The sequence below is a fragment of the Aureobasidium pullulans genome, assembly GCF_000721785.1.
Source record: "Aureobasidium pullulans EXF-150 unplaced genomic scaffold scaffold_13, whole genome shotgun sequence".
NCBI classification, from domain to species: Eukaryota; Fungi; Ascomycota; class Dothideomycetes; order Dothideales; family Saccotheciaceae; genus Aureobasidium; species Aureobasidium pullulans.
The window spans coordinates 510,257-536,448 of record NW_021941033.1 but is presented as its reverse complement, the minus strand read 5'-3'; the positions used below and the strand labels follow the sequence as shown (position 1 = coordinate 536,448).

The following is a 26,192-nucleotide window of genomic DNA, read 5'->3' as shown; positions in this document are numbered from 1 at the left end:
ACGGTACCGCCGTAGAACTGGTTGCAGTAGCGGGTGAACTGAGATCCAGCAATCGTGTAGGTAGACGCGCTGGTGAAGGGGCAAGCGATAGGAGTAGCGGAAGATCCAGCAGAAGTGGCACTGCCAGGGTTGTTGATACCCGATGAGATGGCGCCGACGAGCGAGCTAACGGCGCCTGAGGGAAGAGTTGCTGTTGGGTTGGCAGCGATAGAGCTCAAGACGGAAGACAATGAGGCTCCAATAGATGCTGATGGGTTATTGGCCAGGGAGCTGATGGCTGATGATAAAGCAGGGGCAGCAGTAACGGCGGGGTCGGACAAGAGGGAGGAAATCAGCGAAGAGACAGCAGGGTTGGTGGGAGACGAAACTCCTACACCAGCACCGATACCTGCTCCGATACCTCCATTTCCGTTTCCGACGTTTGAACCAGACGTAGCTTGCGCGGCAACAGAAGAAGCAGCATCGACCAGCGAAGAGGCAGCAGCTGTGGGCAGTGCGGCTCCGGCGGTGTTGGCAGCAATGGAGCTAAGCAGAGAAGAAATTTCGGGGCTGGCTGTGACGGAAGGGTTGCCTGATAGGAAGTTGAGAGCTGATGAGGCAGCAGCACCGAGTCCGGATCCAGATGCACCATTGTTGGCATCAGGAGCTGAAGTTGCGGCGGCTGCAACACCGTCGAGAAGGGAAGACAGCTGGGAAGCAGCAGCGGCGGCAGCAGCATCTGTGGACGAACCAGTTCCTGATCCGGCACTACCACCCACTCCTGCTCCTACTGAGCCAGACCCTGAGCCTGAGCCTGAGCCTGAGCCTGAGCTTGAACCCGAACCTGATGATCCAGAGTTTGCAGCAGAAGATGCAGAAGGGTTGTAACACTCGGCAACAGCGCTTGCTTCGGTCGACAAAGCGTTGATGGCAACCTCAATCAGGTCACCAAGGAGTTCAATGTTACCATTGTCTCTAATGCTGGAGACAACATCATCAAGACTGGAGCTTCCAATGGAGTCAATGAGGGCCTGTCTCTTGGTAGGGATAGCCGAAGAGCTGGCCAGAAGCAGCGTGATAGCTGCGAAGCCGATATGCATCTTGTTGTTTGAAGATAGGACAAGATGAAAGAAGAAAGGAGATGACCAAGTCGGTGGTCGGAGAGGTGAGTCGCTGGGTGATGATTCTGGACTTGATGGGGAGTGTTCGTCTTGATATACCTCTCATCAGAGAGCAATCATGTTGTGATTCAATCTACCATTGCTGTTGCGTACGAGGCAGATCTGCATTGTCTTCGTTGTGACTATCGACTCCTCTCATTAGAATGTTTCAAATCACAATGACCCTCATCTCCCTCTCAGCCGGGTTCTGTGTGGAGTGGTCACCAAAGTGCATCGCAGTATGAGTATGCATTCGGCATCACCGCCGTTGGCAAATGTAAGACCCCTAGGAAGATTGGCGGCGATCATACAAGATTGGACAGTAAGGAAAGACAGCACAAGAACGAAGAGAGTAGGCGTGATCCTGACAACGGTTTACAGCATCCGTCTACCAAGCAGTGACCATGATGAGGTCTTCGACAAAGCGTACACCCTGTTGAGCCGTCGGACCCAACACGGTAATGCCTAGGAGTACTCCTCGATCGATCTGGACGCAAAGGTAAAGAGACGGCACGTGTCAAGCAGAATGTCACTCAAAATAGTCTATCGACGGACCAGGTACAGAGGACTAGGAAGCGGGGATGACAGGTGTCCGGCGAGGGCGTTGGAGCTTCTACCACGCACACGCATATCAAAGAGGATGATCAGTATTGAAGCGAACCCTAGAGATCGACGTTTGACAGGAGACCCTGATCATTTTGATAGGTATGTGGACCGCACAGATGACGATTAGGATCCCGGCAGACGGGTGCGGAAGCAAGACACGGTGATCCTTAAACGTGTTAACGTGTTCCTTGAACGTGAATCCCACGCTTGCCTCTATATGGTCGACTTCGAATACCCACTGCGGCGCCACAAGAGGGTCATATGGTAGGTAGGCGGGGCATCTAATGTGAACCTTGAAATTGATAGTAGTGCAGAAGTGCATATGCTTGAGGACCTGAAGCATACTTGCCAATGGTGGGCTTTCGATATAGGATCCGAATGCATGGAAGGCATTGTTAGAATAATACGACGTCAGTCCCAGTCATCTGGTTCGATTTCCATGCAGGTCCATCGGTATAATCGTTTGCTCGTCATTGTGGCTGCATACCAAGGCGTGTTTTATTTCTCACAACAAACACATGCTGTACTGGCAGAAGTCGTTTGTGGCGATGAGGTGTGATAGGACAATTGGTGGTGTGAGGTCGATGTTCCCCCACGGCTTGGCCGGATCGTCGGATATTGTCTGGAATCCTGCAGTATAACGGCGACGCTAATTCTAAGCGACAGCTCGTTCTCTCCAAAATTTGACGTTCGGTGATCCTCGGGCTTGTCACTTGAGCCGCCGTTGCGTGTGGCTGAAGGATCTATAGGGGATCTGCAAGGTAGGCAGATGGGGCTCCAACGCCTACTTTACCACCTTATAGGTAACACGGCTTCAGCGATGCGCCACCTGCGACATTTGGCTTTGCGATGTCTCGCACTCGGATTCTGATTCTCTCACTCCTCCCAGCAGGAAGGAAAGTAAAGAGTTAAAGTTATGGTATGCTCTTGTCAACAGCTTCTCGTCATCCTATCCCAAGCAGATGGTTCGCACGCGACAATAGTCAGGTCGTTGCGATTGAGATCCCGTGACTACATCACAATGACGGTGGGTCTCAAACATTCATCGCCAAGCTTGACAAGACCACCTGTGTTGTTTCGGCCTGTCCGATGGGGCGGGATTAAACAAACATTCAAGGTCGAAGACTTCAAGCCGAAGTTTGGCCTTTGGTGGGGTAGTAGGAGGATGAATGTCGAGTCGTGGGCACTGGTCAAGTGCACCAAGGGCCATATGCGGCTGCCATGTTGTTCTCACTGTGGGTCCAGTGAGTCTTTTTGGGTGGTGATGCGTACGTAGCAGTATGAGTGGAAAGAAGTTGTTGCTCCGGACAGTGCTCAGTTACATCGTGCACAACACTACCAAGTCTCTAAAACACCATGAATGACTGATTGAGAGGCTGTAGAGAAGAGGGCGGCGCTCTACATGATTATATAGACACCCCAAATCTCGACCCCTTTCTGTCTCGGCTTTGAGTCTTCCGTTGGATGTTGGATAGGCCTCATCGTAGGACTCAATGATCCTCTAGTCGATCTTGAAACCATTACTTTGATCCTCAAATACCGTTCCACGGCGAACTGTTGAAGGGTCCGGAGAGGAGGGCGGAATTCGATAGATGGAGGATTACGACTATGAACGGCGTTTGTTCGCGATATGTGGAAAATGGAAGCCCGAAAGAGCGCTCGGCCGTACGAAGGGCATGTCCTATCATAGTCACGGTGTGCTCAGGCTCCTTCAGCGAGGCTCTGTGGGTCATGGTGGGGTACATAGCAGTACAGGTATCCCAGCAGAATATGTGCTTCCGAGATTGGCGCATGGTTCTCGGGCGAGTTTACACATTCCTTCTGTAACAAGTAGTCTCTCCAAAACCGTATGAGAGTTGCGAGCTTTTCAACGAGAGAGCCCTAATCATTGATTAGGCTCCAGTTGTAGGATTTGATCCAAGTTGTAGTCGTGTTATTTGAGCCAGGGTCGTCCCATCAACAAGCGACCTGAGAAGCCTGCACGTTGAACGGCCGTCGTAGGAGACGGCCGAGCATCTAGACCTCCCTCGTCCGAATGTCGAAGTGTTCGGTATGGAACAAGCAAGCAAGTTGGTTACTGATTGTGGCGATGGCTCGAGGAGTGGCTTGAAACCCCCGGCTCTCAAATCGATTCGACGCAACGGTGTTCATGCATACACATGCATGCATGTGTGCAGCTCAAAGGTACTTCTTCGCTGCTCCAGCAACACGGCCCCTGAAGACCGGACTTGTGACAGGGGCATTGACCGTGTAAAAAGGGTTCATGATACACTTGACCCAGGCTTCGTAAACATCAGTCATGAACTGCCTCACTGCTTCCTCAGTCTGTGCACTGCCAGGATTGTTGGCAAGGAGCGTGCTCTGTCTGGCTGTGACAGATGGATGTTGTCGTGGCGGTGCAGCAGCTGGGTAAGTTGAATAAGTAGTGGAAGATGGATCGGGATTCATGAGTAGCATGAACTTGACATTTCCGCCGGTGATGAAGCAGTGGATGTGGTTGTTTTGAAAGCGGTCGATGTTTTTGAGATATCTACAAACATGGTGATTAGTTTATGAATATCATAAAGTATTCAAGAGAATGGAAAAATCGTACAGTCCGTTGTTTCCCCACTGGACTTCTTCCACAATGTCGAGACTGCTGTGAACGATGAACTGGTTCATATGTCTGGCCTCATCGCGAAAGCGGGCGATGCCGTCTCCACCAGCCTTGGAAGTACCAAATTCATGCTCGAAGAGAGGGTTGTCTCTCGTGCCGATGATAGTGAAATAGTATGACATTATGGTGCCTGGATATCTGAGCTCAAGCTGTGACAATTCGAAGGGTTTGATGGTAATGAAGACGTCCAGGTGATGACTGACTCCAGGGGCAGCGACAGGTTGGCGGAGAGGAAGTTGCGATTGGAGGGTCGGAGAAATGTCTTGGCACTTCCGAAGCATCAGCAACGACTCGAATCTTTTGTGAATTGGCGGGCAGTGAGCGCATAGCATCAATCATATACAATCATGTTCGGCGCATTCAAACCCACCTCGGCTCTATCAGGAGGCCTGCTATGGTATGCGCTCTTTCATTGCGACACATGCGACACGGATGAACTGACACTCCGCCGCAGGAAAATCCCATGGCGACTTTCAGCACCACAGAAGCTGCGCCAGCGCCGTCGCCTCCGTCGCGTCGATAACATCGTCTCCGTCCTCGATAGCGCTCTCCAAAGACAGATCCAGTCAGCACCCGCCACTACCGCCACAAAGGGGATCGGCGCCACCCAGGCCACTACCGAAGAGCTCGCTCAAACCGCCCAGGGCCAGCGCATGCTCAACGCAGAGGCAAACACTCCTCTCAACGACCGCAGACATGGTAGAGGCCCGAGGCAGGGCGAGATTCTGAGCGGAAGTTTGCCCACAGGCACTGCCACCATGACTGGAGATCAGGCTAGAAAGATGGGCACCATCAAGCTGATCGAGCGATGGAAGGCTGAGATGCCCACCGAGGCCGAGATGCTGCCAAGAGACAAGTACACCATGTTCGACCGCAAGGAGAAGAAGTACAGAAAGGGCATTCACAGTGAGTTATCACTCGCTCCATCTTTCGACCATCACGTACTGACCTCTTCAGAATTGCCCAAGTGGACCAGAGTTTCTCAACGCCTGAACCCTCCCGGTTTCTAGGCCATGTTCTTTTATCACTTTCTGTATATTCTATGCATAGGGCGGCGTTCGGCCCAGGTTGGCCTTGTAGGTTTTGTACAAAAATATTACATCAATGAATGTTGCCATTTCTATTACCTACTCATCAACCATGATCGTCGTAGCCTGTTGATCTAACTCTGTCTGCGGACAACGCTCTTGCTGCCCTCTGGTGGCCTTCTCTCTCCGAAGTTGTGGAGTCTCTCTCCAATGAGGTACACCTCATCCTTGATTCGACCTCTCCAGCGACGCATTCCCTCGGCCAGTTCCCACGTGCACCACAAGCCAAGCACCTGACTTGCGCATATCGGATAGCTATACCGGTATACCTTAGTGCGAATGCTCTCAGAGACGATATCCGTCAAGTCCAGCACCGAGGCGATTAAGGGGGGACAGAACAAAACGATCGAGAAGAGCAGCAGCGTCGGTAAGACAAAAGCGCGAGTCGCCAATTTGACGTTGGGATTGGTAAATCCGTCGCGAGTGATCATGCGCAATGCTGCTGCTGGTCGAGAGGTACGTGACAGTAGTAATAGACGCAGCACGACTCTTCCGTAGATGAACCCGAGCGTCCAGTCTTGCAGGATGTTGAAGGTGTGAGGCGCCACCATCGACTGCGAAAACTGAGCACCTGTAAAGGCAGTAACCGTTGTGTTCGCTAGGCTGACCTGGGCTCCAGATAGATCGTTCAAAGCGACATCGCCTCCTTCTTGAGCCAGAACCGCTGGGCCCATGTATGTTCGGAGAGGCAAGATAAGATAAAGCTCCAACACGAGCGCGAAGAGAGTTGGGACAATGATAACGGCGAATCCATATACGTATGCGCTTCGAATAAGACGCCATGTCTGTTTCTTGATAATGGCACTGACTGCTGCCAGATTCTGCTTGGATATGTTTTCTTGAGTACTCTTGAGTCCCTGGCGTCCGTTGAAAATAGCTTGAAGAGCGATTCCCAGAGTAGTGATTCCAACAGCAAAGGCATAGAGATCGTTAGGTGCGATACGATCCGAAACAGCCATGGAGAGAATCAGGCGTCCAAAAATCATAGGGACAACGGTGACTCCAAAGCCCATAGCAATAGCAAACATCCATAGGCATGAGATGAATGTAAAGATTCGAAGACGGAACCATGGAGGAATGTATACCTTGTTGAAATTATCAGGTTGGCGCCCGTGAATACCGTTGCCGGGATTTGTGCCGTCAATTCGTTCATCGGCGTCGCTGACTTCCAAAAACACCCTTTCGCCCCTGGGAATCCTAACTTGGTCGGTCGCAGGTGCCCGGACGTATTTACCATCGTAGACGAAGCTCCCGGAGTTGATGATGGCGTCTTGGTCTTTCCAAGGGTTGAATCTGGTGATCCAAGATTCATCGTTCGAGTAGCCCTCTTCGATCTTACGTCGCTCGCCAAATAGGAATTGCGAAAGGCGCAGCGAGCGTGCGCAAAGTTTTAGCCATGTTCCGAAGAACGTCTCCATTCCTTTCGAAGGGAATAGGTAGGATGCTACCACAGGAGCAAGGAGATTGTATCCTAAGAAGTCAATAGGAAATTCTAAATTCGCTTCAGGCCTCGCCCATCGGACAGGGAAAACTCCGAATCGAGCAGTGCCCCAGATAGCACCACCAAGACAGACGATTACTAATCCGCCGTAAACGAGGCCGCTAAAAGCGATCTTTCGGAGTTGAGTGGTGACGCTGCGTTCCAAGACATCCCGAACGGGGTGGAAGGTTGGATCGTCAGGATCCCTGATAAAGTAGAGAACACCACTACGCAGAATTCTTCGACACATGGATACAAAGAGAGCGAAGTGGAACATATAGCAAGTGCCAATGAACCAGTGCATGAATACAAACAACCACGGCGATCGTTCAGCGAATGCCAATCGAGAGGCAATCGAAGCATTCTCAAAGAGTGGTAGTAGAGCACAGTCCAAGAGCATACCGCAATAGAGCGGGAACGCGAGCATCTCGATGCTGATGATCAAGATGACCTTTAGTACACCTCCTGCTTGTTTCAAAAGATCGGCGAAACTCTTCTCAACGTTTTGAAGACCGGGGGAGCTGAAAAGCGATTCTTTGCGAAGTAGATACATGGCTCCGATCATGGCGAGAAGTACGTATCCAGCCAAGACGGTCAGACAACGGTCTGCAGATGTCCACACGGCCAAAGAAGGATCCAGAAGGCTGTCGTCACTTTTTACAGTGAAGGTGAAGGTTCCATCGTTTATTGCTTCCGAGAATCCCTCTCTCAAAACAGTACGAACCCATGCATAGCTCGATGCTGCTTGGTGGAAACAGCTTGCGGCTATTTCGTTGAGGATCTGGAGCAACTCTGGAGCCGTCGATTTCTGCAGGTGATATGAGGCTCCTGAAAGGCATTTGGCAAAGAAGCCAATTACTTGAGCGACTTCTGCTTTCATGCTGAGGAGAGATTGTCTTGCTTGAATAGACTTCATCAACAGTCCGAACTCCATGGGTCCATCTCCACCAAGTAAGTTAACCAGACGTCCAGAGGCTCCATTCGCTGCGTGGTGCGCGCGCTTAGCCAAAGGCTCCACGTAGCTCAGGCTGAACTTTCGGCACACACTACCGAACAACATAGAAAGCAGTCGTGTCAAAATCTCGGATCCAAAATAGGTAGCAGCACCGCCAGCGTAGACGGCGATGTCGACAACTGCATCTGCAAATCCAGAAACAAAGCGAAGAGGTGTCATGATCATAGAAGTTATTGGATCACCAAGGAAGAGTAATGCGATCTTGCCAAACAAGTATGGGACTCCAATAGCGGTCCAGAGTGTAGTTGTGATGAGGACGGCGCAAAACATGGCTGTTTGTCCTAGTCCGATAAGAGGCCCTTGCATACCAATCAGTTCCAGAATACCTTCGAGATCTTCGGCGTCTTCGATGGCTTCAGCATCGAGGCCAGCCTCAGCTGCAGCTTGGAGTACTTCAGGATCCTGAGCACCTTCATGGTCGTGGTCATGATCGTGGTCATGATCGTGGACGTGTTCTTCGTCGTGGAGATGGACAAACGGCGGCTCTACAGCCTCATTCCGAGCGATCTCTTCATCAGCAACTCCAGGTAAAGGCTCATTGTCCTCATCATCGAGTACTATGTCGGCCCAAAACCAGTCGAACAATCGAGTTATCGGACCTTTATGCTGTTCCGGATTTAGAGTTGCTTGAAGAGTACTAGCTTGTTGTGAGGATGTTCGATCTTCGCTAGGAGACTCGATCGCAGGTTCCGCAACAGCAAATGCCTCTTCATCCACGTTTTGGGCAGTGGTTTCGGATGGAGATTGTGACAAATCTCCGTTGATGGAAGTCTCACGCGATCTCGTGTTAGTTTCGTCGGATCGTGCACCTGTCGAATGTCCAAGCGCATCTGCATCGACGGTAGCCGTCTCCTGGGCGTCCGCAGGTTCTCCAGCTTGAGACGAGGAAGACAGCGGGGTCCGTGTGGTAGAGGGCGACTCGGCGTCAGAAGCAGAAGACACAAATTGCCAGCTTCCTCTACTACTATCACCATCGGCCTCGACGTCAAGCAGACGGCTGGTATTCTCTGGATTATTGGACGGCTCTTCGATTGATTGCAGAACCCTTTGTGCGTGGGAAGAGGCATCTCTTGGGGGCATGTTTGGTCGTCTCTGTGATTCTTGCAGAGTCTCGTCGTCACTGTCCTCCTGCGTCTCAGAATCAGTGGCCGCAGGTCCGCCAACATTCTCGTCGTCTGATAAGGCTAGCTTGTCTTGAGGAAAATTGCTCAACAACATGGTTCTGGTGGGACCTTCTCTGAGCAGGATGCCGCGCCAAAGGTCCCTTCTGGTAGGACTAAGGTTGTCCAAGATAGCCCACATGTTCTCCGCGATTTCAGTAGGGAGGATACCAGAATCCTCGGCAAGTTTGAGTTGCCCAAGAAGCAGCTCGCCGACGTATTGAAATCTTTCCATGAAGTCGTCGTGGTCTTCGCCTCCGAATCGATACGGAATACCTGCAGTGTCCATCACTTCCTCCATCTTGTGCCAGCCAATGAAGTGAGTACTTTCGTCTCCAGAAGCTTCGCTATCAGACGGCTCTTCGAACAAGTGCGTATAACGGTCTACATGGGGTCGGCGTTCTTCATCTTGAAAGTCTTGCAGATTCCGGGCAGCACGCTCAGCAGCGTCCAGCTGCAGCTCAGCATCACGAATATGAGCAGCGGCATTGATGATGGGTTGCTGTTGAACAACCCATTCCCGAATGAGGAAGACGAGGATGAAAGCGATCACGACGAGGATGGTGATTATCTCACCCTCAAGCATGTCGAGAATAAAGCGATTGACCCAGGCATGAGAAGTCAAGGAGTTTACAGCTTTGACATCAGACAAGAGGCTAGAGTAAGGAGAAGCGAATGACGTCTCAAGTGTTGTGTTCGTGGACGAGTATGAGCCAGGCGGACCTAGGGGCTTCAGCGGGTAGAAGAGAGCGCCGAGTAAGAATCTGGACAGACTCAGACCGAAAGGCTCTTTCTCGTCGATGCTGTCGGCGGTAGGTGTAGATGCGTTGGCTTGTTGTGCGGCAGGGGACATTCTGGCCAACCATGGGTCTCTTGCCCAGCCAGCATCCAGGACCCAGAAAAGGCCCCTCCATGACCAACGAATAAACCAAGGAAGCACAACGAGCCAGACGAGAGCGACGGTGACGGCACGAGCCCAAGTCAATAGGTAGTTTGCAGTATGTAGACAGGCTCTTTTTACGAAGATGGGCAGCGGCAGAGTGTGTGGCATGTGCGAGTCGTAGAGTTTTGTAAAGCGGAAAGGGGTCTTGCAGAGCTCGCAGTGTTTCTTGTTCGAGTGCGACAGCCATTCCATCAAGCAGTCTTGGTGGACGAACTTGATACTGCCACTGCACTTGCAGGGATAAAACAGCGGCTCTGCATCTGAGCCCTCGCTGCGACAGATCCTGCAAGTGTCTCCTTCGGCAGGCGACTTGTCACTGGCTGGTGTAGGGTCGAACTGCGGGTCGTTCATGATGTCCGGCGTGGACGATGATCGGCGGGAGGTGGACATTTTGCGATGAGAGATGCTTAAGGTGAGGCCGTCAAGGCGAGCTTGTATCCCAGGGCGACATCTAAGACACGGTCGGGTTGAACCTGGTCTGAGTTGGACGGCGGCTGTTCTCGAGAGTCGATTCACCAGGTATACGGAGATGGCAGGTAGATACAAAGGCAAGAAACAAGAGAGCATCAAGCATCAAGCATCAAGCACAAGACGCACGTGAACGCCAAGACGTCCGAACCGCATCTGTAACAAGCATCATCTAGCGAAGTTTGGGCAAGTGCTACGAGGGCATTTTGATTCGACATGGTCATTTCAATGGCTCTAATTGATCAGACGATCGAGTTGGTGGTGAGACTGTACATGTACTGTCTCGTAGGAAGGAATGAACATTTCGTGACAGGGGATAGCTGGACATCAGGCTTCTTTGACGGCAGGAGGGTCCTTGGTCGGCTGTGGCTTTCTCTTCCAGTGATGTCAGAGTGCATGAAAGCGTGCTGCGGCTTGCAAGCACAAGACAAGCTGCCTTGTTTGCGACTTGCTCTCTCCTGATAACTGTTTTTGTGGCATAAGACGAACCTGCCGTCTGTCAATCAATCAATCAATTTCTGCACGCGCTGCTCTGCTCTTTCCGACGAGCTCTATGCAGATTTGACATCCTAGCTGCCATACCGTCACCATGGCCATCCGAAACGAGAAGGCGCCAAATGGCTCCATCTCAACATCATCCACGAGAGCGCGACATGTTCAGCGACGAGGCTTTTTCTCAAGAATTTTCAGCATCACTCTGAGGTATGCCCTGTGCTCTACAATTCCTGTCAACTGCCCGGTACTGATTCTGCAACAGGCTGTCGATCTGGTATACCCTCCTGACTGTCGTTTTCCGCTGCCCGTCATCGCCCAAACAGCTCACAAAGGACTCACCTAATGTGTGCGAGCCTTACTTCCAGCTGAAAGACCTTGCTGTGCCTCACCTTCAACCCTACTACAATGCCTACGCCGCTCCCTACGTCCAACAAGCTCAGCCTTACTTTGACCGTGTCAAGGAGCAGGCCTACCTTCCCGCCGCCGCCTTTGCTCAGAAGCACGGCGCTCCTCGTGTCGCCCAGGCCCAGAAATATGCAGACAAGGAGTGGAAGCGTACCGTACGCCCTCAGCTGGACGTCGCACGCAAGCACGCCTCAAAGCAGTACGACTCGACTCTTGGCCCCCATGTCCAAAAGGTGCAGGACGCCGTATCGCCCTACTACAACACTGTCAAGGCTTCAGCCACCGACTTTTACGAGCTCGAGCTGTTGCCCGCTTACAAGCACACTGCCCCTTACGCCAAGAAGGTTTATGGCCACGCTTATCGTTTCTCCGTCAACACCGCCTTGCCCTACGCTCGCTGGGGCACTGACCTGACATTCACCTTTGTACGCAGACAGATCTGGCCCAGAATCCAGGTTCTCTATGGAGAGAATGTCGAGCCTCAAATCTTCAAGATCACCCAGAGACTTGGTCGTTACCGCGATGAGAAGAAAATTGAAGCTGCTGTCGAGTCTGCAGAGAGTTCTGCTTCTTCGTCCTCATCTTCCGTGTCGTCTGCTGCATCCGCATCATCCACCATTGTCACAAGCTCCCCCTCGGCCGCAGTCTCAAGCGCCAGCTCTGTCATTGAATCTATCATGACCAAGGCTTCCAGCGCCGTCGTTGCTTCGCCGTCCATGGCCCCTCCTGAGGATGAGCCTAGTGCTGCCGAGCAATTCTCCCAGGATTTGAAGGTTTGGGAGGAGCATGTCTCCATCGCCATTCGTGAGGGTCTTGATCACCTCCGCGAGCGTATTCAGGAAATTTGCGACCGTCAAGTCGAAACTCAAACCAACGGGGTTGGTGAAGCTTTGATCATTCAGCTTGAGGAGGGCTCCTCTTCGGCTTTCAGAAGTCTCAAGGCTAGGGTCGAGTCTGTCATTGAACATCTTCCTGAAGAGCCTTCTGAGTCCGACCTTTCCTCTGCACAAGAATCTATCAACAAGGAAGTCAAGAAGGCCGGTCAGACGATCAAGCAAAAGGCACAAAACGTCCGTGATTGGAAGCAGACCTTTGACAAGGATATCACCCGCCTCATCGAGGCTGCTGCCAATTCAACTCTTGAGACTATCGACAACATCCGTGATCTTCGCCTCCAAGAGATCGGCAGACGTTGGGCTTCAAATGCCGCCATCACTCACAGAGACTGGACCAAATACAACGACCTCAAGAAGGCATCTAGCAAGGGCCGTGATGAAGTCGCCGCTCTTGCCACTTCCAACGAGCTCGCCGAAGCCAAGAAAGGCGCCTACCAGGTTGAGGAGAAGGCCATGGCTGTTGCTGAGAATGCTGCCAAGGAGCTTGCCAGACTGAAGAGCGTTTCTCAATGGAAACTTGAAGCAAGAGATTCTTCCGATGACTTCAACACAAAATACGCACCTGCTGCAGCCGCTTGGGCAAAGCAACAGGTTGCTGATAAGATCTCTGATGCCAAGGAAGCCATTGCTGGAAGTTCTCAAGGTTCTGTTGAATCGGCCACATCGGTCTTGTCTTCTCAGGGTTCCCAGCTGGCGTCCAGCGCCTCTTCCCATGGATCCCAGATGGCATCCAGCGCATCTGAAGCTGTTTTGGGTACCAGCATCGGCTCTGTCGAGAGCGCTGCTTCCAAGTTGTCTGAGAAGGTCGTTGGATCCGAGCAACCTACCATCGAAAGCATCGCTTCTATTGTGTCCGAGAGCGCTAAGAGCGCAGCCACTGTTGCATCCGAGTCTGTCATTGGTACTCAACCCGGAGTCGCAGAACAAGCTGCTACCAAGGTGTCTGAGGCTGTCGTCGGTCGTAACACTCCCGTGCTCGAGAGTATTTCTTCCGCGGCTAGCTCGGCCAGCTCCCGCGTTGCTGACCAGTCTCTCGACCCGGAGATGGCGAAGAGCTTGAGAGCTGCCAAATCTAGTGCTGTGTCTGCTGCTAGCGACGTCTCCTCCAGCGTTGCCTCCGTTGCATCCAGTGTTTCGGCATCATCCATCGTGTCGGCAGGATCTTCCAGCATTGGTTCCGCTGCTCAGCAGGCTTCGTCAAGTGCTTCGTCTGCTGCTTCTCAAATATCCGAGAGTGCATCTGACGCATCTCAGAAGGCATCGAAGAAGGTCTGGGGCGGAGCCATGGCTCAAGCTGTGCCATCCGCACGTTCAATCGTTCTTGACGATGACATTGTTGACGATGAGTACACGTACTCGAGCAAACTTCAGGACATTCTTGGAAAGGCCGGTAACCAAGCCAGCCAGCTTACTCAAGCGGTTCAGGATGCCATGAAACCTGCTCCTACCCAAGGCAGTGTCGAGTCTGTCACATCTCTTGCCAGTGAGCAGTACGAAAAGGCTCTCTCTGCAGCGAGCAGTGTCATCTTCGGTACCGAGCAGGGTGTTGGGGAGTCCTTGTCAAGCGTTGCTAGTGACAGATATGCCTCTGCAGTTTATGCCGCTTCAAGTGCCATCTACGGCGAACCCATCCCCGCAACTAAGTCCATTGCATCTCAAGTTGCTTCGGTCGCAGCTTCCATTACCGCTAGCGCCAGCAGCACTGGTGATTCGCTGCAATCGCAAGCCAACTCTATCTACACCGAGGCACAATCTGCTTACTCCAACTCCATCGCCGATCCTGTGCAGTCTGCTCTTTCTTCCATCTCGGCGATAGCCTCGTCAAGACTTCAGGAGGGTCTTTCTTCGGCAAGCGCTCAGTTCGAGCACGCTAAGAGTGCCATTGGTGCTTCGCCCACCCCTGTTCAGCAGGGTGTCATGGCCGATGCACAGCGCAAGTACTACGAGATGGTAGGTTACGCTTATGATCGTTATTCAGCCTTTGAGTCTGCCGGAAAAGACATGGTTGCCCGTCCTACATCGACATCTGGTTACTCCAACGTACTCGCTGCTGCTCAGAGCCAGTACAGCAGTGCTATCAACGCTGCCTCGAGCAACATGGACGGCATCCTCTCATCTGCTCGTTCCGTTGTCAGTGGCACCACTGTGTCCCCTGCTCAAAGTTTGGTTGACCAGGCTTCGAGCCAGTATGATGCTGCAACCTCTAGCGCTTCCTCTTATCTTGTCATTGCCTCTTCCAAGGCCAGCGAGGCTGTTTACGGCACTCAACCTGCCATGTATGAGAACATTCTCGCATCTGCTCAGAGCCAGTACGATGCAGCTTACAGCGCTGCGAGCTCGAACCTGAACAACATCCTTGAATCGGCAAGCTCTACCGCTGGCCCTGCATTCGACACAGCCTTTGAACAATATGAGTCGGCAGTCTCGGCTGCTGGCGAGCAATATTCAATTGCCAGCGTCAAGGCAAGCGAAGCCATCTACGGAACATCTACTGGTGCTGTCGAATCGGTGGTCAACGCCGCCAGTACAGCCATCTACGGAAGTGAGACCCCTTGGACGGAAGCCGCTGCTTCGCAAGCAAGCGAAAACTGGGATTTGCTGGTTTCCAAGGCTAGTGAACAGGTTTACGGATCTCCTACCCCTTTCTTCTCTCAGGCTGGTGAATACGCTTCTCAGGCTACTGTCGCCGTGGTCGAACAATACGCTGCGGTCTCTGCTCTCTTTGACGAACTTGTCAACGGGCGCGAGCCTGAGTTTACCGAAAGTGTTTGGAACCGTCTCCAGTCTGCCTACTCGACTGGAGCACCGGCTATTGCATCCAGTGCGTCTAGCTATGCCTCGGACGCATATGCCTCTGCCTCCAGCTTCTACGAGAGTGCATTCACCCCACCACCCACTGTCGAGGCTCTCCTCGAGAATGTCAACGAGCAGATTAACTCTGCAGTCGATGCTGTCTCTGCTCAAGTTTACGGTACTACAAAGGGCAATGTTGAGCAGATGACTGAAGCTGTTGGCAGCGCGTACAACGATGCCTCCTCAAGAGCTAGCGAGGCCATTTACGGAACCACGACGGGTTACGCAGAGGCTGCTCAAAGTCAGATCTCAGACGCCGCTTCATCTGCCCAGCAAGCCATCAGTGAGGCACTGTTTGGGACTCCTTCTACTGCCGGAGCAGCCAGCATCTACACATCCATCGCCTCGGTTGCCTCTGAGAACCGTGATGCAGTTGTGTCAAAGGCTGTTGAGCAATACGAGGCTGCCACATCGGCCGCCAGCAGTGCCATCTACGGATCCGAGAAGGGAGCTTTCGAGAGCGCTCAAAGTAGGATCTCAGTCGCTATGGCATCCGCGTCTAGCAGAATGTCAGAGTTTGGCGAGACTGCAAGCAAGGCAACTGACGAATCTGTTTCCAAGGTTGTAGAAGCTGCTCAGGAGGCAGCATCTTCGGCTAGCAGTGTGGCCGAGTCAGTCAGCAGCAGAGTGAGAGATGAGCTTTAGGAGCATATTTATAGAATTCTGATGACGAAGGAGGGGTGAAGGAGAGGATGGGAAAAGAAGATCATGAGTTGTTAACGAAGCGTTTGTCTATTTTGACTAATATAACATGAGTCGCTATTACCGTGTTGTCGCTATTGCCTCCTTGATGTGGATATTTGAAGGATGGACAGCGCTCGGGCGAGGCTTCCCCATGCCCATGCCCCGACCTCGGCAAGACCCCGCAATTGATAGGCGACGATAAGGAAGGAGCTCCACTTTATGGGCATGCCGCATTGGCCGCGATTGCCGTCCATTTAAGCAGGTCGCACCTTCTTAGCAAGAACGTCTCCTCACGATCGATAAGAAGGAGCCGTCTTGAAACTTGATATTGTCACACAATGGCAGGTCGTCGAGTCGTGGCACGTCGTGCTCTACAGAGCCTGTACATCAATCCTGGGGTAAGCCGACCATCATTGGCGACAACAGCAAGACTCGGCCAAGCAGTCAACACATCCAAGTCAGGAGGCAGGAAGTTCCATGTGTCTAGCAGACAACTGAAGCCTGCTACTGCATCCGCCCTCCAATCGACGGCAACAGAATACCCCACCACGCACGAACAGATCCAGCAACCCATCGACACGCAGAACTTCCTCGACAACAAGTTCGTAGCTTCGAAGGCCACGCAACGGATCGATCTCCACGACCCCGCTACCAACAACCTCGTCACCCGCGTCCCTCAGTCCACCGATGAAGAGCTCAAGGCGGCAGTGGCTTCGGCCGAGAAGGCCTTCCCTGCATGGAAGGCTACAAGCTTGCTGGCCAGACAACAGATCATGTTCAAGTTCGTCGCTCTGATCAGAGAGCACTGGGACCGCTTGGCTGCTTCCATCACTCTGGAGCAGGGCAAGACCTTTGCCGATGCCAGAGGTGATGTCCTCCGTGGTCTTCAGGTTGCTGAGACGGCTTGTGGCATCACGACCCAGTTGACCGGTGAGGTGCTCGAAGTCGCCAAGGACATGGAGACAAGATCATACAAGGAGCCTCTCGGTGTCGTTGCCGCCATCTGCCCCTTCAACTTCCCCGCCATGATTCCTCTGTGGGTCATTCCCACCGCCACCATTACTGGCAACACTGTCGTCGTGAAGCCTTCCGAACGCGACCCTGGTGCCATGATGATCCTCTGTGAGCTTGCAGAGAAGGCCGGCTTCCCTCCTGGTGTCATCAACGTTGTCCACGGTGCTGCAAAGACTGTCGACTTCATCATTGATGAGCCTGCCATCAAGGCCATCAGTTTCGTTGGTAGCAACAAGGCTGGCGAATACATCTTCACCCGTGGTTCCGCGAACGGCAAGCGTGTCCAGGCCAACTTGGGTGCAAAGAACCACGCTGCTGTTCTGCCCGACTGCAACAGAAACGCTACCATCAACGCTATCGCAGGTGCTGCTTTCGGCGCCGCTGGTCAGCGATGCATGGCTCTTTCGACTGTTGTCTTTGTTGGCGAGACCAAGAGCTGGGTCGATGACATTGCAGACCGTGCTAAGGCCCTGAACGTCAACGGAGGCTTCGAGAAGGACGCCGAACTCGGTCCCGTCATCAGCCCTCAAGCAAAGGAGAAGATCGAGGGGCTTATTACCAGCGCCGAGAAGGAGGGCGCCACTATCGTTCTGGATGGCCGTGGCTGCAAACCTGCGAATTACCCCAACGGCAACTTCGTCGGACCTACCATTATCACAAACGTCACAAAAGATATGACATGTTACAAGGAAGAAATCTTCGGCCCTGTACTTGTCTGTCTATCCGTCGACACCCTCGAGGAGGCTGTAGATCTGATCAACAGTAACGAATACGGAAATGTGATTACCCTCCTGTCCACACTGATATGAAATACCTATACTAACAAATTTCTCAGGGAGTCGCCATCTTCACAAACTCAGGAGCAACCGCCGCACGCTTCCAACGCGACATCGAAGCCGGTCAAGTCGGCATCAACGTCCCCATCCCCGTCCCACTCCCCATGTTCTCCTTCACCGGAAACAAAAAATCCGTCGCCGGCGGTGGCGCCAGCACTTTCTACGGCAAGCCCGGTCTCGCCTTTTTCACCCAGACAAAGACCGTTACAAGCTTGTGGAGAAGCGAGGATGCTATTGCTACAAAGGCTGAGAGTGTCATGCCTACTATGCGTTAAGAGATGGTGGGGATGGAAGGAAGGTAGGGTTTATGTAGGAGGTATGATTAAAATGATTTAATTCTTTGATAAAACCAAAGGTGTTTACGAGGAGAGAAGGAAGGAACGATTGATGAATCAGTTGATCTTGCCGGTTTCGAGAACCCAATGCTTTCTTCACGTTGATTATCCCCCTCCTGTCTCATCTCAACTAGCCAGTCTTGACTCGTTTGTGCTACATGGTGATCGTATCGTCTCTTCTACTTTGTTCGTCCTTGCACGAAAATGACTATCACTCAAGTGGAAAAGAGCTATTAGACGGAATAGGAAGGGGTAATCGAGCAATTCAGGAGAGAGGAAGGCATGACCGAGCAATTTAGGAAAGAAGAAGGCAAGACCGAGCAGAAAACATGCAGGCACTACCGAGCGAACGGGGTTCAGTAAAAGAAAGGCACGACCGAGCAAAAAGAATGGAAGGCACAAGCGAGCAGAAGAGGCAAGAATGATCAAAGATAATGATCAAAGACAACCCAACCATCCTAATCTGAATCTTGAGCAGATATCACATTGGGCAATGACCACTTGTGTCTATGGAAAGCGATTGTTGAGCAAAAAGTGATTCATTATACCCATCATACAAGGCATGTATACTGATTATGCTTTTGAAACATCTAAACGTTCTCGAAAAGCATCCAGCAAGAAAGAGTTGTGAAGCAAGAAAGTAGCAAAGCAAGAAAGTTAAAAGTGAGAAGCAAAAAAAAAACAGAAAAAGCCGACCCAAGATGCCCCTTGATGCCCAATCCTCCAGGTTCCAGTTTCCAGTATGTGGTGGTAGTTTGTCCGTGTCCCAATTGTAAAGAACGCCCCTTCGTAAAAGTGATGTTTGCCGTGGATGTGATAATCATGTTCCCTCTTGTCATGCAACGAGGGAGGCAGCAGTGGCGGCCTCGCCTCCGTACTCCTTCTGCCATGTCATGATGTGTCTGGTCAAGACGTCCATCATTTCCCTGCTACTGAGCTCTTTGAAGTCTGGAGGCTGTTGAGCTTGTAACTGCGGGTTCAGTGGTGTGCGGTCACCAGCCATATCGACCTGTGCCTTCGCGATGTAGTCCATCATCATACCGGTCCGTTTCTTCATGTCGGTTATGGTCATTTGACTCTTGTTTTCGCGGTTGTCCTTCATCACAATCTCCGACTCTTGAATGGCAGCTTGTCGTGGGTTTTTGGCACGGCCGCCCCATTTTCCGGGTTTTGGTTTGGCGGGAGGAGCGAGGGTCACGGCGGGTATCTCGTTGTTACTGCTAGGACTGTTCTTGGAGTCGGTTGTGCTGTTCGTCGTGGGGTCGTCTCCGCTGCTGCCATTGGGATTTGTGGATGCAGCGTTCGCGTCTGACGTGTTCGCAGGAGCCTTCGCAGCTGAGTATTGGTTACGTCCTAGACGTTTTTGCTTCTTGCCAGTGCCCTTCTTGTGTGAGCTCTCTGGAGCTAGAGGTGTAGCTGAGGCAGGTGGGCTGGGAGGTTGTGATGTGGAAAGAACCGGTGTACCCATTGGCCTTGGTGTGTCGTCAAGAGGATCCGACTCTGCGGGTAAAGTCAGCTCAATCTTCTCCTGTTTGTAAGTCTTGTCTTGACATACCATCTGCTCTCCTCCTTCCAGCTCTTTCACTTCGTCTTCCAGCAGCTTCTTTGCGCTTCTCGTCACGGGTGCGCTCTCGCTCTCGCGCTTCTCTTTGTCTGATCAACTCTGCTGCAGCACTCCGTGCTTTCTTATTCGACTTGGGATGTGTGCCGTCATCGTCTGAGTCTGCGTCCAGCGAGCCTGTGTTCAATGTAGATGGAGGATCAGGCGACTCGGAGCCCGTTCGTTGGCGCTTGATTTCGTGTTTGGAGCTGCAGGCATTTCGTCAGCTGCTTGTTGTTTGTCTTGGGCAACTCGACTCACTCTTCGCTGTCGTCTCGTCCACGCTTTCCTTTGCGCACTGCTGGTGTCGACTCGCCGACATCTTTTGTCTCTTCGATAATTCGACGCAACGTCTCTTCGTCGTCATAAGCCTGGCGGCTATTCATAGTCGACCTCCTCTTGCCCGTTGACGACTCAACGCTGGCTCTGTTTTGGCTTTCTCGTTGCTCTCTTCGTGCCTTTGCAGACTCTGTTTCTTTCGTAAGAGAGGACTTGCGGCTGGTCTTGGGCTCAGGCTTCATAACGGGCAGGTATCGTGAGTAGAGTTGTCTGCGTCGTGGGTCAGTCGAGCTAGGCAGTGGGCGACAAAGAGGCTGAGACTCACCCTTTGGAGTCGGTCAAAACATTGTGCAGCTTCTTGTCGCAGAGCTCGCAAAAGTAGTTGTCGGGACTCTTGCTCTCGTCCATGATGCCTACGCAGCCACCGTGCTGCCAGACATGGCATTTGTCGCACTGAATGAACAGGCCACCAGCATCTTCAGCTTGTGAGGGGTCGGTGATTGTGGGGAAGTCGTCGGTCGATGGCGGGCCTGGGTAGTCTTGAAGACCACAGACACAGCGGGTGACTTCGTCGTCGCCATCTCCTTCAATGGTCTGGCTTTCTTGGTCGACGTCGTCGGCGTGTGTGTGTTGAGCTCTGGTAGCTCGACGAGTCTGACGAGAGTCGTCGGGAGAGTGAAGGGCGCCCGGCTGAGCATCGAGGTTGTCGTCGGAGAGGTTCGTGGGAGAGGGCGACTTCTGGCGGGGTGACAATTTGTTGTGCCATCTCGAGTTGCGATCGGCTGGTGTGCTGGTGGTGCGACCTGACCGCCGCGGGGAGACCATTGTTGTCGCTGGTTGTGAGGGTGAGTGGAAGAAGAGCAGATGAATACAAGGATATCAAGGTGACGGGTAGCTAGAGGAAGGGACGAAGAGTCAACCTGACGATGCCGGGGCAGCGACAAACTCGGTCGGCTTGTGATAGGACGGTCTAGGTCTGTGCTCGTCCTGCAAAGAAAGTGGAGTCGACCTGCCAAAGCTGTCCCATCCTCCCAGACCTTTCCTGTCCTTTTCATCTGCTGTAACGCATAGTGACTCTCCTTTAGCAGGCCTCATGTTTCCAAAATGCGCCCTCAATGCCCAAATCAAACTCGAGACTGAATGAATTTTAGCAGTGCGCCGAACCCGTCTGTCGCGATGACGCGCTTTGACGGGACGAATGCGGGGATACCGTCTTGACCGCCTTGACAATCACCAACCAATCCACTTCTGTACCTGTCTATCACTTGTCATACAGGTATGCTTTCTATGAGTTGATGCTGTAAATCATTTCGCTTTGCATGTCTATCGCTATGGTATTACTTGTAATTACATCCCATCTATCCCAGTAAGTCTCGTCAACATGAATATCCTATCCCAAATTCCCTTTCGTCTCTGATACTCGTGTCCTTCTCTTCCTGTCCTTTGTTCGTTGAATTCGTCTTTGTCTGTCTTCCTTCTCTACTCGAGCACCGGGCTGGCAGGTCTGCTGACTGCCGGTGTTACGGGCTTGCTGGAGCCAGGGGTTCTGCGTCCAAGCGACTTTCTGCGCTCAGGACTGGCAGGTCTGCTCGAGCTGGGCGTCTTTCTTCCAGGAAGCTTGTTCCATGTTTGTGTGGAGAGTCTGCGGATGAATCCAGGTCTCTTCTCAGGTGTTGCGGTACCGCTGTTTGCTGCGCTTGCAACAGCTGAGTCGGGGTGGACGGGCTCAAGAAGCTTGTGTACCTTGGCAGCCATGTCATGCTCCTGGCTGACACCCTTCTGGAGGTTGTTGAAGGTGTTCTGTGCTTCATTGAGAAGCGCAGGGTATCTACCCTTGGTGGCTCTGATAAGAAGCTTCAGCTTGGCCATGTCCTTGACAGCTGCTGGTGAAGGCTTGCTGTTGGGACCGCTGGCATGCTTGCCCAGGTCGCGAATGTCGCCAAGCAAGATGTCTTCAACCTTGTCGTTGATGTTGAGAGCCATCAGCAGAGTGTCGACTTGACGCTTGGTGGACTTGACGAAGTTGGAGAAGCGCAAAGTGTCGTGAATAACCCACTGCATCGCGCTCAACTTGGATGGTCTCTTGACAGATACCTTGTTGGAGCCGACATCGAGAAGGTGAGCATATGACTGCTCGAAGTTCTTCATGCGGGTCAAATCTGCTGCGGGTTGCTCAAGAGCTTGTGCGCCACCACGAGGCAGAGGTCGCAGGCCGGTTGTGTCGAGGTCGCTGTCATTATCATTGGGGTTGCTGAGAGTGTGGATGATGCTGTTCATCAGGCCCTCGAGGTTGACTCTGACTTCGTCGTCATCGAGACGAGGGTCGCGAGGAGTCATGGTCTCTCTGTTCTCCTCTGTCTCGAGGAAGGTGAGTGAAGGCGGTAATGAGAAAATTCCCATCTGCTCGCCCCAAATCAGGAGTCTTGCCTGCTCGATGCCGAGCTGAGCCAGGTAAACCTTCTCATCCTTGAAGTCGTTCAGCGAACTGTGGATGTTGTCGAAAGCCTTGAGGGTGTTGTAGAACAAGCTTGCTAGCACAAGCACGTTCAAGAATTCTGCTTCTTTGTCGAGGCCCATTGTGTGTATGATGATGTCTTGGGTGAAATGGAAAGTAGTATGCGATGGTTGCAAGAGGTTGACTTTACCATCACCTCTCGAGTCTTATCAGAGAATCGACCAGGTTATGACATAGATACTCCCCGCACGTTGAGCAGGAAAATTTCACCATCATCGCAGTTGAATCATATCACACTTACTGCAGAAGGCCAATACTCGGTGGAATTGTGAGTATCGGTCCTAATACACATAACCACCGAATCCTCTTTTTAAACGACCAGACGTCGGTATGCAAGTTGAGATACTGTGACTTACCAGTTCGTTGTATGAATCGTGAAGCTTACCCTAATGTTGAACGCCATTATTCAGACAATTGATATGTTCTTCATGTTGCGTGACTTGAGGATGTGAGAGATGGAAGTCCAAAGTCGCTGAAGCAGTGACGTCGATCGTAACCCAATCTGAAAGTCCATTCCTCGCGCCGGCATGACGCAAACGGTCCCTTTTCTCGGCGCCTCTTCGTTGCATGTGAATTTTGACCGTGATTTTGAGCCTCAAGAGAACGTGTTGGGCTTGTCGAGCACGTTGGGCACTCTCTTGCTCAAACGTGGTGGATGGCGAAACGAGGTTGAGGTTTGAGATTTCTCTCGCCATCAGGGCTGTGGTCGCTGCTGGTCTTGGAGTAAGACATTGTCCGGAAGTCCACTCCAATGGCATGTCTATCATAAATCACCTTATCATACAAGAGATTATGACGGAGCTGCTGTTCCGAGACCTTATATTTTGAATGTAGTTTGTAAAGATACTCCTAGAATAGCTTGTCAGGCAAGAGCGACTGCTGTGTTAGAGGGCAACACTTGATGCGTTGATACAGAACACGAAAGTTGAAATAGGACTTTCTTCACGCTCGATCTGTTCACAAATTAGAAACCTTAGATTTAGTCGAATATTTTGGTCATTCTAAAAGCCTTTGAAAGAGTTAGTTGGCCATCGTCAGAGCGATATAATGTTTCGAAAGCTTGGTCAGGGTCATATACCCAACTTGAACCCTCGAACACAATCTTCGGCCAAACGCTCGCAAGACGATCGACACAGCGTTGCTCACGTCGAGATTGGAAATAAGGTTGAAGTTGAAAATATCTTTCGTAAATTCATAAACTTGCTATGTACACATTACCAACACCTTTTACTTCTTGTAGTACTCATCGTGAGTACCGGCACGAGGGGCGCCGTTGTTTGGCTCGATGCTCGAGTCTGTGCGAACAGGGATCTGTCCATTGGCATACTTCTTGCTCTTGTCAGTGGCAAAGCTGTTGTGTGTGCCATTGAACTGAAGGGTGCTGATGTCGGCGTAGCCCTTGACACCAGTAGCCTTCTCGAGACGGCTGGCCAAGTCCTCGGAAACCATGCGGAAGATGGTAATCTGGCGCTTGATAATCTCCTCCTTGCGGCAGGTGCTCATGTGGCCAGAGACGTTGTTGATGAAACGCTCCTTAGCACCGTCGTCGAAGACCTTCTCCCACAAGACACGGGGAGCGTTGAAGTCCTCAGGACGGATCTCCGACAGGAAGGTGATGGCCTTGCCTGAGAAGTGTCCGTGAGTTCTGTCGAGGTCGAGGGTACGCTCACGGAACTGAGGAGGCGAAATCGAAGAGAGGTAAGCAGGGCGGGATCCCTGGTTGTAGAAAGCCATACCACCATCACCTGGAAAATAGTTAGCATCTTTTTCTTTTCATGACAGCAGGATATTGGACAGCACTAACGGTTGAAATTCGAAAGCCTGTAAGGTGTGCGAGGGGAGTTAACAGGCAACTGCTGGTAGTTGACACCGATACGGTGACGGTGGGTGTCGGGGTATGAGAAAAGACGAGACTGGAGGACAGGGTCGGCCGACGGCTCAATACCGGGAGGATTGTGTGCGGGGTTGAAAGCGATCTGCTCAATCTCGGCGAAGTAGTTCTTGACGTTCTCGTTCAAGAAGAACTCTCCGACCTTGCGGAGGGGGAACTGGCTCTGAGGCCAGACGTGGGTCAAATCGAAGACGTTGATCTTCTGGTTCTCCCAGAGGTCCTCGGCCTCCTTGGGAGTCATGGTCTGGACCTTGACATCCCAACCAGGGAACTCGCCGTTCTCAATGGCGTTGTAGAGATCCTTCTGGTGAGCGTCAGGGGAGTAGTTGTTAGAGTCCTCCTGAGTGATGAAGCCAGTACCCTGCTTCGACTTGAAGTGGATCTGAGCGTAAACCCACTCGCCCTTCTTGTTGACGAGCTTGGTGGTGTGGCCGTAGTAACCGTGCATCTTGCGCCAGTTCTCAGGGATACCACGGTCACCCATGAGAATCATGACCTGGTGGACAGACTCGGGGTTCTGAGACAAGTAGTCCCAGAACATGGTCGAGTCATCGGCGTGGGTCAAGTGGGTGGCGGGATCACGCTTCTGGGTGTGGATGAAGAGAGGGAACTTGGCGGGGTCTCTCAAGAAGAAGACGGGGGTGTTGTTGGCAACGACATCCCAGTTACCTTCGTCGGTACGGAACTTGACCGAGAAACCACGAGGGTCTCTGGCGCAGTCGTGCGAGCCAGACTCACCACCAACGGTAGAGAATCTGACAGTGATGGGGCACTTCTTGCCGGCCTGGAAGATGTCGGCCATGCAGAGGTCGTCGAGAGGGTCGGTGGTCTGGTAGAAACCGTGGGCACCACCACCCTTGGCGTGAACGACACGCTCGGGAATACGCTCGCGGTCGAAGTGGGAGAGGAGGTCTACCAAGTGGAAGTCCTGGAGAAGGAGAGGTCCATTCTCGCCAACACGCTGCACCTCATAGGGGTGAGGCATCGGGACACCATTGGTGGTTGTGTAAAGGGTGTCCTCGCTGGCTGCATTGCGGTCGTCGCTGTAGTCGCGGTAGAGATCACCGTTCTGCTTGCCGTCGGGGGCGTGTGTTGTTGCTGAAGGTGCCATTTTGTGTGATTTGTGTGTGGTAGTGAAGATGGAAAGAAGTAGGCCAAGGTAGGAGTGTCTGTCGATATATGTACCTCATATGATTTGACAATTGCCGCCCTCGATCACTGGAGCTAGCAACCGTCACCTCGAAACTTTGGCTGTTTCCTATGACGTACTCCTCGGTTTGTCCCGCTTACCCCTCCATTGACCAATCACGCTTCTCGCTTTAGACATCATAGATTTAGAGTTCGTCTTTGACATCGACATCCGCCAGATCCAGCGCTGACATAGCGATGCGTGTAACCGATGCGGACCAGATGCCCGGAGAATGCCAGAGCCTCGTCTTCCACGGCGTTCACACCCGTCTGTGAAACACCTCCTTGATGTGTGTTCACACATTTGCAGCAAAGCAGAACACCAGTTCGATGGAGATGCCCGTCGGATGGTGTTTAAAGTCTACGTAGAGCACTCTATGGCAATCTCCCCGGAAACGCTCATTCTTCATGGTCATCGAGTTTTGCTGTAGCAATCTGCACTCTTGCCCGTAGCACTTTCAAGCTCCTCGCCTCCACCCGCTTACATACCTAGATTAGGCGTACCATGGCAAGATCCGTTGTAAACCCGCTGCTGTTCTCTGGTTCTGTGACACCGCTTCCAGCCCCCCTGTTATCACGGCATGTGCCATATCTGCATCCAGGCAAAGATGATCGATTTGTTACAAAGCTGTTCACTGCTCCGTAC

General features: G+C 52.2%; 8 protein-coding genes across 8 annotated transcripts; 3 read left to right on the top strand and 5 right to left on the bottom strand.

Annotated features, from left to right (window-relative positions):
• Nucleotides 1-3,923: 3,923 nt before the first annotated feature.
• Nucleotides 3,924-4,523, bottom strand: M438DRAFT_276932 (trafficking protein-like protein particle complex subunit 2; the record flags this gene model as incomplete). The annotated part of the gene is made up of 2 exons (XM_029900885.1): nucleotides 3,924-4,275; nucleotides 4,339-4,523. 2 exons carry the CDS (start codon nucleotides 4,521-4,523, stop codon nucleotides 3,924-3,926), a joined length of 537 nt encoding a protein of 178 aa, XP_029759024.1.
• Nucleotides 4,524-4,748: 225 nt separating this feature from the next.
• On the top strand, nucleotides 4,749-5,411 carry M438DRAFT_375874 (uncharacterized protein; the record flags this gene model as incomplete). Its single annotated transcript, XM_029908620.1, has 3 exons — nucleotides 4,749-4,798; nucleotides 4,856-5,307; nucleotides 5,359-5,411. 3 exons carry the CDS (start codon nucleotides 4,749-4,751, stop codon nucleotides 5,409-5,411), a joined length of 555 nt encoding a protein of 184 aa, XP_029759023.1.
• A 152-nt stretch (nucleotides 5,412-5,563) lies between these two features.
• On the bottom strand, nucleotides 5,564-10,477 carry M438DRAFT_277002 (uncharacterized protein; the record flags this gene model as incomplete). Its single annotated transcript, XM_029900893.1, has 4 exons — nucleotides 5,564-6,043; nucleotides 6,152-8,625; nucleotides 8,794-9,177; nucleotides 9,217-10,477. 4 exons carry the CDS (start codon nucleotides 10,475-10,477, stop codon nucleotides 5,564-5,566), a joined length of 4,599 nt encoding a protein of 1,532 aa, XP_029759022.1.
• Nucleotides 10,478-10,772: 295 nt separating this feature from the next.
• Nucleotides 10,773-15,965, top strand: M438DRAFT_407012 (uncharacterized protein). The gene is made up of 2 exons (XM_029909878.1): nucleotides 10,773-11,257; nucleotides 11,313-15,965. Exons 1-2 carry the CDS (start codon nucleotides 11,145-11,147, stop codon nucleotides 15,847-15,849), a joined length of 4,650 nt encoding a protein of 1,549 aa, XP_029759021.1. The 5' UTR covers nucleotides 10,773-11,144; the 3' UTR covers nucleotides 15,850-15,965.
• Nucleotides 15,966-16,128: 163 nt separating this feature from the next.
• Nucleotides 16,129-18,112, top strand: M438DRAFT_366810 (putative methylmalonate-semialdehyde dehydrogenase). The gene is made up of 2 exons (XM_029907910.1): nucleotides 16,129-17,681; nucleotides 17,738-18,112. The coding sequence occupies exons 1-2, from the start codon at nucleotides 16,227-16,229 to the stop codon at nucleotides 18,011-18,013; spliced, it is 1,731 nt and encodes a 576-aa protein (XP_029759020.1). The 5' UTR covers nucleotides 16,129-16,226; the 3' UTR covers nucleotides 18,014-18,112.
• A 505-nt stretch (nucleotides 18,113-18,617) lies between these two features.
• Nucleotides 18,618-21,030, bottom strand: M438DRAFT_347067 (uncharacterized protein). Its single transcript, XM_029905820.1, has 4 exons — nucleotides 20,278-21,030; nucleotides 19,935-20,222; nucleotides 19,629-19,882; nucleotides 18,618-19,573 (listed from the first exon to the last, which is right to left on the bottom strand). Exons 1-4 carry the CDS (start codon nucleotides 20,775-20,777, stop codon nucleotides 18,909-18,911), a joined length of 1,707 nt encoding a protein of 568 aa, XP_029759019.1. The 5' UTR covers nucleotides 20,778-21,030; the 3' UTR covers nucleotides 18,618-18,908.
• Nucleotides 21,031-21,290: 260 nt separating this feature from the next.
• M438DRAFT_347066 (uncharacterized protein) lies at nucleotides 21,291-22,655 on the bottom strand. Its single transcript, XM_029905819.1, has one exon. It carries the CDS (start codon nucleotides 22,527-22,529, stop codon nucleotides 21,432-21,434), a length of 1,098 nt encoding a protein of 365 aa, XP_029759018.1. The 5' UTR covers nucleotides 22,530-22,655; the 3' UTR covers nucleotides 21,291-21,431.
• Nucleotides 22,656-23,634: 979 nt separating this feature from the next.
• M438DRAFT_322121 (CAT1 catalase) lies at nucleotides 23,635-25,635 on the bottom strand. The gene is made up of 2 exons (XM_029902946.1): nucleotides 24,272-25,635; nucleotides 23,635-24,212 (listed from the first exon to the last, which is right to left on the bottom strand). Exons 1-2 carry the CDS (start codon nucleotides 25,467-25,469, stop codon nucleotides 23,695-23,697), a joined length of 1,716 nt encoding a protein of 571 aa, XP_029759017.1. The 5' UTR covers nucleotides 25,470-25,635; the 3' UTR covers nucleotides 23,635-23,694.
• Between the last annotated feature and the right edge of the window lie 557 nt (nucleotides 25,636-26,192).

Bases quoted from the DNA above. Each gene is read 5' to 3' on its own strand.
- M438DRAFT_407012 (XM_029909878.1), top strand. From the start codon at position 11,145: ATGGCCATCCGAAACGAGAAGGCGCCAAATGGCTCCATCTCAACATCA. The intron at 11,258-11,312 runs GTATGCCCTGTG...ATTCTGCAACAG, and splicing joins ATTTTCAGCATCACTCTGAG to GCTGTCGATCTGGTATACCC.
- M438DRAFT_366810 (XM_029907910.1), top strand. From the start codon at position 16,227: ATGGCAGGTCGTCGAGTCGTGGCACGTCGTGCTCTACAGAGCCTGTAC. The intron at 17,682-17,737 runs GTGATTACCCTC...CAAATTTCTCAG, and splicing joins ACAGTAACGAATACGGAAAT to GGAGTCGCCATCTTCACAAA.
- M438DRAFT_347067 (XM_029905820.1), bottom strand. From the start codon at position 20,777: ATGGTCTCCCCGCGGCGGTCAGGTCGCACCACCAGCACACCAGCCGAT. The intron at 20,223-20,277 runs GTGAGTCTCAGC...CCCACGACGCAG, and splicing joins GTTTTGACCGACTCCAAAGG to ACAACTCTACTCACGATACC. The intron at 19,574-19,628 runs GTATGTCAAGAC...CTTTACCCGCAG, and splicing joins TGGAAGGAGGAGAGCAGATG to AGTCGGATCCTCTTGACGAC.
- M438DRAFT_347066 (XM_029905819.1), bottom strand. From the start codon at position 22,529: ATGGGCCTCGACAAAGAAGCAGAATTCTTGAACGTGCTTGTGCTAGCA.
- M438DRAFT_322121 (XM_029902946.1), bottom strand. From the start codon at position 25,469: ATGGCACCTTCAGCAACAACACACGCCCCCGACGGCAAGCAGAACGGT. The intron at 24,213-24,271 runs GTTAGTGCTGTC...ACTATTTTCCAG, and splicing joins CAGGCTTTCGAATTTCAACC to GTGATGGTGGTATGGCTTTC.